The 12073-nt window shown below is 39.5% G+C and overlaps 1 protein-coding gene across 1 annotated transcript in view; it reads left to right on the plus strand.

Moving 5' to 3' along the window:
• The window catches only part of LOC134647148 (collagen alpha-1(XXIV) chain), an 83948-nt gene that overhangs the window by 36541 nt on the left and 35334 nt on the right, over positions 1–12073 (plus strand). The window contains exons 13-22 of the mRNA XM_063501343.1: positions 294–347; positions 638–682; positions 5668–5721; positions 5826–5870; positions 6220–6273; positions 6457–6510; positions 7595–7648; positions 10163–10216; positions 10302–10355; positions 11967–12011. Of these exons, the coding sequence (XP_063357413.1) occupies positions 294–347; positions 638–682; positions 5668–5721; positions 5826–5870; positions 6220–6273; positions 6457–6510; positions 7595–7648; positions 10163–10216; positions 10302–10355; positions 11967–12011 (513 nt within the window). The remainder of the gene's footprint in view (positions 1–293; positions 348–637; positions 683–5667; positions 5722–5825; positions 5871–6219; positions 6274–6456; positions 6511–7594; positions 7649–10162; positions 10217–10301; positions 10356–11966; positions 12012–12073) is intronic.

Consider the following 12073-nt stretch of genomic DNA (forward strand, 5'->3'; position numbering starts at 1 on the left):
CCGGCTAATCTTGCCTCATTAAAAAATGTGCTTTTGCACATTATGTCCATGTGAAGTTAATCTTGAATAATTACTTTGGGAAATTGCACGTTAAATGCTACATGTAAAGTTAATTTTTTTAAAAAGTTTGCTATGCCACGTGCGACAGAAAGCACAGAGCCGTTATGGAGAAAGCAGAAGAAAAAACACTACTCTTTTACCTCTGTGGAGGTGCTACTCTGCAGATTGAGGGTAAAGTTAGAAATGGTAGTCCTGACTTTCTTAAATTAATTGCGGATGTATTTGCCCCGTAGGGTGTTATGGGCGATGCTGGGGAGAGGGGGCCTCCTGGTCCAGATGGAAATGAGGTGAGAACTCGTGCCCGCTTTTTGTTCAGTATGTGCAATACTTACTTCAGTCTTCTGTCTTCATCCTCAAACTCTGGCTTCTTCTGTTTGTGCTGTCTCATTAGAGGCAGCACAGGTGGACAGTGTCTCATAATACTCAGCTGTAAAATGTACAGTTATATACGTATGAATAATCCTAGCTTTACTGAGAGTTTTTTAGGGTTTTTTGTGATCAGATGACATAAATATGCTTTGTTACTCCTGTATTGTTTTGAGAGTGACACAAACGTACTTATGATGTTCCTCCACAGGGCCCTGTTGGTGGGACTGGCATAAGTGGCTTTCCTGGTCTAAGGGTGAGTCTGTATTTTTTAGCAGCAACATGTTTTGTTTGATTTAGATTTGTGAGTCCGTTCTTAGACCTGTGACTCACAAGGCTCAGTTTTATCTCAGTCCTATTGTGTCTTATTCCACTTGTCTGTCTTAGTGCTTAGATTGGGATTGGCTCATGAGCCTCACGACTGACAGTAGTTAGGAAGTTTCACGTTGCAAGCTAATTCTTGGTTAGATTCACTGTATCGTTTAATACGGGTTTTGTTTTCCTGATGGCAGTAGTGTCTTTTCTGTTGTTCTCTTCCATTGTATGTCAAGATATGTGGAGCTGAGGTGACCTGAATGCAAGGCACAAAAACAATGTAATGAAATAAGATAACATGCCTTTATTTAGGCAGGTATAAAAAGTCCCAAAGTTTAAAAAGTAAATAAAAAAGGACCTACAGAGAAATCAGAGATGCACATCAAGGAAATGAACGGACATCTTGAGGCAAGTTTACAAATACTCTCAGAAGTGCCCGGGGAAGACAGATGGGTGTGGACACAGGTGATGATATCTAACAATAGGTGGCAACTAGACAAGGCAAGACAGGAAATAAAAGCAGCACAAGGGAATAAAGGCTGACTTTCAAAGTAAAATAGGAAAAACATGTAAGCAAGAAGACTTCACCCTAACTAAAGCAGAGGCAGAAGAGACTGAGGGAGGAATGAGCAGAAAACCACTGAGGGGAATAAAGGCACTCTGATAAACTCAAAACAGAGGCCGAAACCCAAGAAAACACAATTCAAAACTACAACAATACAGGCCCACTGTAATACAATGAAGTCAGGAATAGGAACTCAATAATTTGAAACAAGGATTATTCACAAAACCAGGACTGAAGCTTTAAACCTAGAGAAACCCAGAGAACAAGAACAGCAAGAAAAACAAAGAGAAATCAAAATTTAAAATTTAAGCACAGTTTCCTACAACATCAGACCCTGAGTCATGACACTGTAAATCTACCTCAACTATGGAGGTCATCTGATTGGTTCATTTGATTTATTTGTTTGTCACTCAAAGAGATATTGACATATTTGCATACAAAGTGCACCAGAGGTGGGGCTTGGCCCAATTCAGAAGTGATTAACTTCTGGAGATGATAAGTATCTGGATCCAGGAATCTTTGGAAGGATGTTTTACTTTTCTGAGCTCTTCTACATCCAGAAAGTTAATTCATGCCTGATGTGGAGGAAATTTTCAGCTTTGGTGTCTCGTCCTGCTCTTGTTGTGTTTAGTAGAGGCCAGGTGACTGTCAGTGGGTTTCTTTTTGTTCATGTATGTTCATGCTTTAGCCACTGGTAAGGGACTCGTATAAATAGGATGTGAATGTGATGAGATTCACAAGTAAACATGGGCTTACATGTTAAAGAGAGCCAGACATCGGAAACCTTAGTGAAAGCGAAACTTACCACATGCAGACAGGGTGTAGAGAATCAAGAGAATATATAGCTGCCTGCTTTGTTTTGTTTTTTTGTTTTTTTTAGTCTAATGTCAGGTTGAGTGTAGAGTACTGGAGCTGAGCTTGTTGTTTGCTGTTAAAGGGTAAAGTGAGTTACAATAAAGAGGTTAAAATACATTTAAATTAAGGAAAGACCATCAGAGGCCTAAAAGAGAACAAGCTTTTTTCCATTACTGCAGAATGCAGTATCGTGTGTATATAGTTACTTCCAGATGTTCACGTCAGCCACCCTGATACAACTGTATACAGCACCTGTCCCGTGCTTTCAAGTGTCGTTTACACTGGTTTGTGTTCCTCGTATCTTTGAATTTATTGGGGATTTTTGAGGGGTCACTGAGTGGCGCTAGACACAGCTGGAGGAATGATTTCTCAGCATTCACCTCAGCTACTGGCTGTAAGTCACTGATCCTACTGAAACAGACACACAGGAAGTATGCACACACTATCTTCAAATGTTTTGGTTTAAAAAAAACCCCCCAAAACCTAATATCATGCAGAATTTTACATGTGCTATGCAAAAATAAATAGAGTTGCTTTTGATTATATCAGTTCTGCTAGCCATGGCACTTGCTGTGTTTAACTGATGACAGGTCTCATTCAGAAACCGCAGACCACTTGGTGTAAAAAGAAAAGGATGTGACACGGATTTACACACTTGTATGTGTGTGAATGGGCTTTGCTTTGCTTTCCTTTCCTTTCCTTTCCTTTCCTTTCCTTTCCTTTCCTTTCCTGTGCCTATTTAAAATTAGCACAAAAAGTAAGGAAATTTGTGTTTTGTTGATTATTCCTTTGTTGCCAACAATGCTTCTTGGCAAGAAATAAGGGAAATAAACAGGCTTTTCAACAGTATTTATTAACAAAGAAATACTTTTTTGAAGTTTGCACGAATTCCTACCAAAGAAAAACAGTAAATTACATTTCTGACCAAATGAAATCAAGGTGCCACCACATTTTGTTCCTTCACAGTTGTATCTGACGAACTGCGCTTCACTGTGTTCAGTGATGTTGATCATAAGCTCCGATGTGAACGCTTTAACACTTTCAGGTTGTGTGACAGAACAACCTGGAGCAACGTCAAACGCTACTACTCAAATGAAGTCAGTGATAAGATAGTTTTTTGCAATTTATATACTTTTACTTTTACTCAAATGCAAAAAAGGAGGTAACTGACTTATTAATAATTAAAGCTGATGCAGTTCTCAGACAAGTTATGGCCAGTAAGTACTTTTGAGTAATCATACTAGAGAGCCCAAATCCCCGCACCTCTTTAATCCAGCCTTTGATGTAATAAATCATATTTACTCAACTTTCCAGCTGGGTGATTTTGACGCTGGACGAATCTCGCAAAGAACTTTAATTTGACATCTAAAACTCATTTTCACGTCTCACTGTCAGTCACACCGTTGAGGCTCTCGTTGTGCTCACTCATTTATTTAAAAGCCTATTGCACGTGGTTAGAACCTTTACTCGAGTAATCGCAGAGAGAACATAAACAGCAAGTGTTCATTCTGGTATGCACTTGATGTCTCTGCCAGTGTGTGACTCAGCAAAATGTGATGCAGCCCGACACTTTTTCATAGCCTGAAAGAAAAACAGTAGGGCGAGATGGAGAGCAGAGTAGTTGTAATAATACCCTTGTTTTTTTCTTTACAATGTTTCTTTACATGTTTTTTTGTTGTTGTTGTTTTTATATACTACCTGCATTTTTTTTTTTTTTTTTTTTTTAGGAATGGCTCTATTTACTCTCAAAGTACTTGTGAATGTGTCCATGAAGGTAGCAATCACGATATTGAAGACAGTCAGGATATGATGGGCATTGCAGTTCAGTAGTTTGCACCAAAGTCATTTAGCTATACTGGACTCTGACTGTGTCAGGAACTAGATGCTTAACGTTTTAGAGTCATACCTTCTCATCTATTCTTCTGAAGACTACAGCTAAAGTTACATTGGAGTTAACGTGAAATTAGCTATTGGTATATGTCTCATTGCAGTGGTGAAAAGCACAGGGACACCTACACGTTACACCTACAGGAGCTACTTGATCACGGAGACCCAAATGTCTTTCTCATAATTAATCGCTTTAACGGCATAAGCACATAAGCTACCAGAGGAGGCCCAACCCTTTTTTTGGTATGTAGCCAATCGGATTTGGTGTGTGGCTAACAGAGGTACATGCTGTTTGTGGCCAAGTCTAAATTAAAATGCACTAAATCTTGTCTGGATCTGAATCGGAGGCATTTGAAGTGGCGCGCTTAAATGGGATTATGATGTCCTGGGTGTAGAAACATTTCTATGTCTAATTGGACTTTCTGAGGCTACAACGGTTGTGTTGAGACATGATGTACAGGAATGCAGCAATCTGGATTTGATCGAGCCTCGAACCAATTGTCTTCCCCGCATGGCGAGCAGATAGCGGTTTGGATGATGTTTAACCACCTGGCAGACAGGCTTCATCTTGACAGCAGTTTGAGGAAAGGCTCTGTGTGGGATGTTGATGTACCCCGTCGTTTCAGCTGGGCCAGTGGACTTTGGAGTTTTTGGGTGGGGGCAATGGGGGGGCATTTTCTATCTGTGCTTTTCCCCTTCTTTCAGTGCATCATTTTTCATGTGTTCACTGTTGAAAGCCTCTTTTGATGGAAGGCATGTGATTTGTGTGTGTCCTCCTGCGGTACCACAGCGGAGCCTCAGCATCAAACACTGACCTTAAGGGGTCCAGATGGACTTATAGTTTAAGCCACATGTCTTTGATGATGCAACATAGACAGTATTCTGTAATCCTTATTACTGATTTTGTGCATATTGGTCAGACCGACACATTGATTGTTTTTAGTGGTTGTTTCTTTAATTCTTTTAGGTTTGTTTTTCAGTAACATTATTACTCTCAGGCCTTTTCTGCAGATGAGTGGTGCAAAATTCTGGATTTTATTTTGGTTTTGTATCCATCTGGATTCACTATGCTTTTGTTGGTTGCATCAGACATTGCTGCTACAGAGCAAATATGGTATTGCTTCCACTATCTTTAGGCATAGAGGAAAAAACAAACAAACGAGTAACTTGTAACTGCTGTGTCTGTGGGAATAGTATAGCATGTATGCTCTCACACGTACTTGGGCATATACAAATTGTTGTCATCACATCAGTGCTTCTGACCATTACTGCAGACAGGGTGAAAGCTACCTGAGCAGCCTGTCTGCTGTTTGGTCCAGCCACACTTTCTGGCCAGTCTCCCCTCACCTCTGTCAATTAGAGTGGATTGACTGTTGGGGTCTGGCAACCCAAACCGCTGCAAAACAACTGGATACTCTGCCAACACTGCTTATGTTTCTCATAGGGTTGTGGCAAACAGGAATGTGCTGCATGTCAAAACAATGTCAACAATGGATCAGAAATATTTTTTTTTGCAAAAATGCCATTCACCATTAGACACAACAATGGACTCGTATTACAAGTTCTACATGTGTGTGTATTTGTGATACATAAATTCCACTATGTCCTTCTCTTCGCAGGGAGACCCAGGGCCTGAGGGACCACGAGGACTGCCTGGTATGGTGGGACCTCAGGTGGGCCTGATATTTGCTTCTACCAATGTTTTACATCTTAGGAAAATCCTAAGTGATTAAATTTTAAACTCTTCCTTCCTTTTGTTCCGCTCCCTCTGCGACAGGGCCCAACAGGACGAGCCGGCCTGCCTGGATTGAAAGGTGATAAGGTGATCTAAATATTTATATTATTGCAGTGCATCTGTGTGTAATGTGTGACTTGGACGTACTATATGAGATCCTTGTGACATTTTGCTAACACATCCAGCAAACTCAGTGCTATGTATTAGTGTCTAATTATTTTTTCATGTTAAACGCTGATATTGCTCCAGTGGTTCTTTACAGACCCTTCATTTGCTTTCATGACATTGAACTCAACCTATCAAACTGAATTTTGATAGTGCTTGTGCATTAAACAGCCTCTGTATAGTGTGTGCCGTTCTTTTGTCTGTGGTTTCTTCAGATCATTGTGACAATGCAGTGTTGTGTTATATCTCTGTTTGATACTATGAAATCTAGGGTGAAACCGGACAAAGGGGAGAGCCAGGAGAGATGGGGTACCAGGGGGATAAGGTAAGTGTCCTTACAAAAGCATAGTACGCCATGTGACCGTGCAATGTGTGTATCTGCTATTACCAGTACGTTCTACCTGTGTTTGCTCCATTACGGTACATAGAGATTGATTTAAAAAAACAAGAAAAGTCAACCACATGCTCTGTAAAATCAACTCAAAAATGGTGTGTGTTTGTCTTTCAGGGTGCTGCTGGTGCACCTGGTCTTCCTGGGCCCAGAGGGAAACCAGGGCCACCGGTATGTCTGTGTGAGTGTGTCTGAGTGGGCAAAGTTACTCATGCTTGGAACATGTATTTGCATGTTCTTGGATGTTTTGCCATGCTTTTTGGACTCAGTTTATTTAGTTATACTCAGAAAACATTACCTTTTCTTAGATTTTCTGGGTGGGGAGATTCAGTGATGGGAGATAAATGTGAAATTAATGTCTTTAAACAGCTCTGGGTTTGCTTATCAGCACAAGCAACCATTAGGGCAAATTAATCTCTTTTAAGTTAAAACATTACAGATTCCCTGCAGGATGATATCTAAACAAGTCACGTAATGAGAATAATGACATTGTTAGCCCAGTGTAAAGAGGAAAGAAAAGACAAAAAGCTAACATGTAGTTAGCAGTCTACATGATTAAAGGGTTTTTGCTATTTCCTGTCATATGTATACTGTTACAGTGCTGGATAATTATATTAAACACAGCCAGTGCTAAATAAAGAGGTTAGCATGTGTAAACGTAATCCCTGTGAGTCAAAGGCTGAGGCTGAATCTTTGGTTTCAGGTGGGTTTTTTTCCTGCTCTTGTCTCTTGCTAGCCAATCAGGGATAAGTTGTGGTTTCAGCAATCTGCTGCATCTATGACTTACTAAGAACTGTTACTGAAGCGCTTAGAGCGATTATTCCACACCAAACCCAGACTGGTGCCTAGCTGTCTGTAATATTAGTGTGTTAACATAACGGCAGTTAAGTTGCACAAGTTAAACGGCTGTCTGTAGTGAATCAAGGCAAAGAAACAAACATTTAAGATGGACGAGTGACAGAAACTGCTCGGAAAATCTTTTGTCAACCTCAGATTAGCAAATATGAAGTAACATTATTAGTCTTTATTGACTAATGTTTATTTATTTCTGGTCTTTCTTTTTTTATACCCTGTCCTGTCTGACAGTTATAGCAAGCAGAATCATGATCTGAATGCTTTAGACTCTCTGTAGGATCCCCTTGGTGATCTAACATTTGAATACAGCATCAAAGTGGTGCCAGTGACTTATTTCAGGATTATATCAGCACAACACAAGAGGAGCAAATTGTTCATGTCTTTCTTCTCTTTTCGTCAGGGTAAAATTGGAGAAATGGGTGTGCCTGGACCACCTGGGCCTCCAGGACCAGAGGTAGGGCATGCATGTTTGTGCATATTTTTTCATCATATTTTTCTGACAGATACCTACGAATGCATATTAACAAATATATTTCCTCATATGTGGAGTCCCCCAGCACTTAATCTTGGACCAATTTTGTTTTCTTTATACATGTTACTTAATAGTTTCAAAGGAATCTCTTACCATTGCTATACAGATGACACAATTGTACATTTCTGTTAAGCCCTAAAACCTTAACAGCATCTCCCGTCTCAGTGAATGCTTCTCTGCCATTTCTAAGTGGATGTATTCAAATTTCGTTCATCTCAATCCTGGTAAAACAGGTTCTTGTGTTCAACCCTGACAGTTTCTCTAAGGAGATCAGTCAGCAACATCAGAAATGTGCAGAGAACCTTGGCATCATCTTTGAACGACATCTGAGTTTTGCATCTTGCATCTCAAAACTCATCTAGTCATGTTTCTTTCATTTAAGAAATGTTGCAAAAATCAAACTTACTGTAATTCATTCTTTTATCTGGAGCTTTTAATATACACTTTAATTTTCTCCCACCTATTACTGTCAGTCACTTGCATCTCTCAGTCCTCCATAGCTCCTCTCCAGATGGTGCAGAACACAGCAGCAAGGCTGCTAACAAAAGCTAGCTGACGCTCACCAATCACAGCTATTATTGCTTCCGTTTGCTGGGTCCAAGTGAAATTCAGAATCCACCTTAACATCACATTATTAACATATAAAGCTCTACAGTGACTGGCTCTTGCTTATATCAGAGCAACTGACTTCTTATTTTTACAGGTTAGCTTTACATTCATATTTTCCCTTTTATGTATCTGTATGTTGGAACATGTATACTTATGGTTAGCTTTTATTCAAACTGTGAGACACTTAGTAACTCTGTGTTTTGAAAAGTATTGTACAAATAAATTATTATTATTATTAATATTTCAAGTGCTTGCATGAAATAAAGGAGAGTCAGAGGCAGCTACTGTTAAAAACATGAGCTTCACTGAGGCCAGTATTCAGCAGTCCAGTATAAAGTATGAGAAGGTCAGAGTAAAATGTTTCAGCTTTTGTCTTCTTAAAATATTGACTGTAGTATCTGACAGCATTTCTTTTTTGCTGTATTTTGGCTCAGTGTAGTATGCTGACTAAAGTAAAGATGGATTGAGAGCCAGCCTGAACACAAATACAGCTACTTTCCTAATAGAGTGTGTAATGCAATGGGCACGTTGCCAAGAGAGTGCTTCTTTTATGGCTGCTCCAAGTCAAACTTATGATAATGCAAAGACAAAGACAGCGTAGGGGGATAAAGTAGCAGGTAGCAGATATAGGATTTAAGCTGAACCCATGTGGCTGTAAAATAAGTATTTTCATTCACGGTGCATATACTGCAAATGCTGGCTCACCTTAGATTTGAAGGGATTGTTATGGTTGTTATTCCATTTGCTTTCACACCAAATTATCTACCAATTTAGAAGATAATGAACAGCTTAATATAAATCTTAAAACAGAAACGGATGACTTCACAGAATCTTATACTGTTGAGTGTGTCTGTGTGGGCAAAGTCGCTCATATTAGGTACATGTATTTGCATGTTCGTGGATGTTTTGCCATGCTTTTGTTCCTTTTTTGGGCTCAGTTTATTTATTCATACTCAGAAAACATTACCTTTGTCTTTCATAATCCCTGTAATTGCTAAAAATTGTAATTCGATGTTGATTTGAATTATTAAAATTCGCTATAGATGCTCTAATAGAGACTGAATTGTTTTTTTTGTCATGGAAGAGACTAGTAATTATTTTACATTCTTTAATTTTTAAGTCAGTAATCGACTTGCTTTGCTTAAAACGTTGTTGTTGGGGTTTTTCTTGATAAATGTATTAGTAGTAGTTCCATTAAAAGCCTAAAAACAAGCGTTATACTAGAGAGAAAGAGAGCAACAGCGTGGATTGTTGTTGGAGCTTTTCGCAGGCATCAACTCATCTGACTACAGTTTGTGGTTAAATTAAAAACTCCTGAATACGTACTTGGAAAATCTTCTCTATGCTATGCTAGCTCTCCCACTAGCAACAACATAGCACTGAACTGAATGTAGCACATTATCTTGCTAGCCACAAGCGTTTCTAAGTCAAAACTATTACATTTCCACAATGTTAATATGTCCCTGAATTTTTCCTGCTCCGTCATGGTCTGCCAGCACTCTGTCTTTAGGTGTTATGCAGAACATCTCACCTTCTGTTAAAGTGTTTGTTTATACTGCAAAGTATAAACACGTCGACAATGTCAAAGTCAAGCTGCCCAGGAGTGCTACGTCATCAAAGGTCACAAAGGCCGCAGGTCGCAAGCACATTTTTTGAGATGAGTGATTGTGTCATGGCAGGCTTGCCTGAGGGAGATCATTAGCTCAGCAGCAATCCATCATTATTTTTATACAGTTCTGTCTTATACAGGTTAATGCAGAGGAATCAAAACATTTGGCTTAATAATAATGTTCTATAACAATATTCTTTCTCTCCTGAATTTGCAAGGGGTTTCCTGGGGACATTGGAGCGCCGGGCCCAAACGGACCACCTGGTCCAAAGGTACAACGGCATCTCTTTTTCCACTCTCTCGATCCATCCACTCATTCATTAATTTCATCCAGTCGTACATTCACCTGTGTTTCAGGGTTTGCAGGGTGAGAGAGGACCCCAGGGTCCGCCAGGGCCTAAAGGAATACAGGTGAGACAATTTGACACCTAACTTATCTTTCCAGGTTCTCGATTCACTCGTGCAGAGAAGTGGAAACTATAGCTCACTGAGGAATTTCCATTTGGTCAGGCAAGATGAATTAACACACTCCCTCTCATTTAACATCTATTCATATTTCACAGGTATAGCTCAGATCTCAGATTTTTTTTCCCCTGCCATATCTCTCAGGGCATGTTCCACCAGGTGAAGTCATGATTCACCAACAGGTGCTTATGAAAACAAGGCTGAAATTTTTTCCAGCCCTGTAAAAAGAAAAAGAATCCACTGGAAAGTGCAGAGCAACACACAGTTTTCTATTGTGCTTAATGTTGGAATATTGATCTGGCCTCCATCCACAACGGTGTAGAGTTGGCTAATGTATTCTTCTGTCACACACGGTAGAGTACGCAGACAAAGGTTGTTACCCAAAACAATGATGTTGAGAAATAACAAGATATATTAATTTTGTCTCTTTATTTGAGTAAAATGTAAACATTTTCGTATCTAGTTTGCAATACCTTGTAAGAAACTAAGATGGACACTTTATTAGGTACACCTGTTCAGCCTCTCATTGATGCAAATATCTAATTAGCATCTCACCCAATGCATTTAGAAATGTAGGCACGGTAAAAAAAACCCCACTGAAGCTCAAACTGAGCATCAGAATGAGGGAGAAGGGTGGTTTAAGGCCAGATGAACTGGTCTAAGTATTTCGGAAACTGCTGATCTACTGGGATTTTACACACTATGGTCTGTAAAAAAATAAATAAATAAATAAAAATCTAGTGAGCGGTGGTTCTCCTGCTGACATCAGACAACTGCAGAGTCATCAGATTCATCATTTCTGTAGGTGGTATGACCGGGAGTTTTGCTGAAAGTCTGAGGTGTACAGAGTAAACAGGAATTGAGTAAGCACAGTCCCCTGTGGAGTTCCTGTACTGCAGACAAGGGAATGTGCCGACATCACCAATTCAGACAGAATTGCCTTCATCTGTTAGCAATAATGGATGTTCAGAGGGGAAATGTTGCATGCAACAAAAAAAACATGGGTAGGAGTAACACGGTGCTACAAGATGACCCCAGAGTTGCTGGCACAATGCTACAGTGGAAATCACTGCACAGGGACGTTTGATCATTAATATGGGTTTTCCACTTTTTTAAGGTTTGATGTCTCACTTTTTGATTGAACCTATGTTTAAAAATGACTGTTATTAATCAACAGTTCTCTGGGCCACCCAGTGAAAACATTTAGTGCATTATAATAATAATCATGATAATAATAATGTTAATAATTAATAAAAAGACAGAAGAAGCCCTGAATCATCATGGAGCTGAAATCCTTTACCACTAAGAATGGAAGAACTTCCCCAATTGTTATCCTCGCACATGCTTTCTAAATATTGTTAAAAGAAGAAGTGATACATCAGTGTGCTAAACTTCCTGGTATTATGTAATATAATAAAAATATAAGTTCTAACATCAGTATTTGAAGATAAATAAATGCTTTATACAATTTTCAAATCAGTGTAACATGTTTTTATTTACAGCTTTTCAGAAACACGCCTGTGCAAACTTTTTATTGAACAAACTTTGTTTCTGCAGGGCGACGAAGGCCCACTCGGCCCACCCGGCAGGCCAGGCCCTACTGTAAGAACTCCCAAATTCATACACTGAATTTGCACTCAGCCGCACACGTAACTCATGCTAAG

The sequence above is a fragment of the Pelmatolapia mariae genome, linkage group LG17 (assembly GCF_036321145.2).
Source record: "Pelmatolapia mariae isolate MD_Pm_ZW linkage group LG17, Pm_UMD_F_2, whole genome shotgun sequence".
NCBI classification, from domain to species: domain Eukaryota; kingdom Metazoa; phylum Chordata; class Actinopteri; order Cichliformes; family Cichlidae; genus Pelmatolapia; species Pelmatolapia mariae.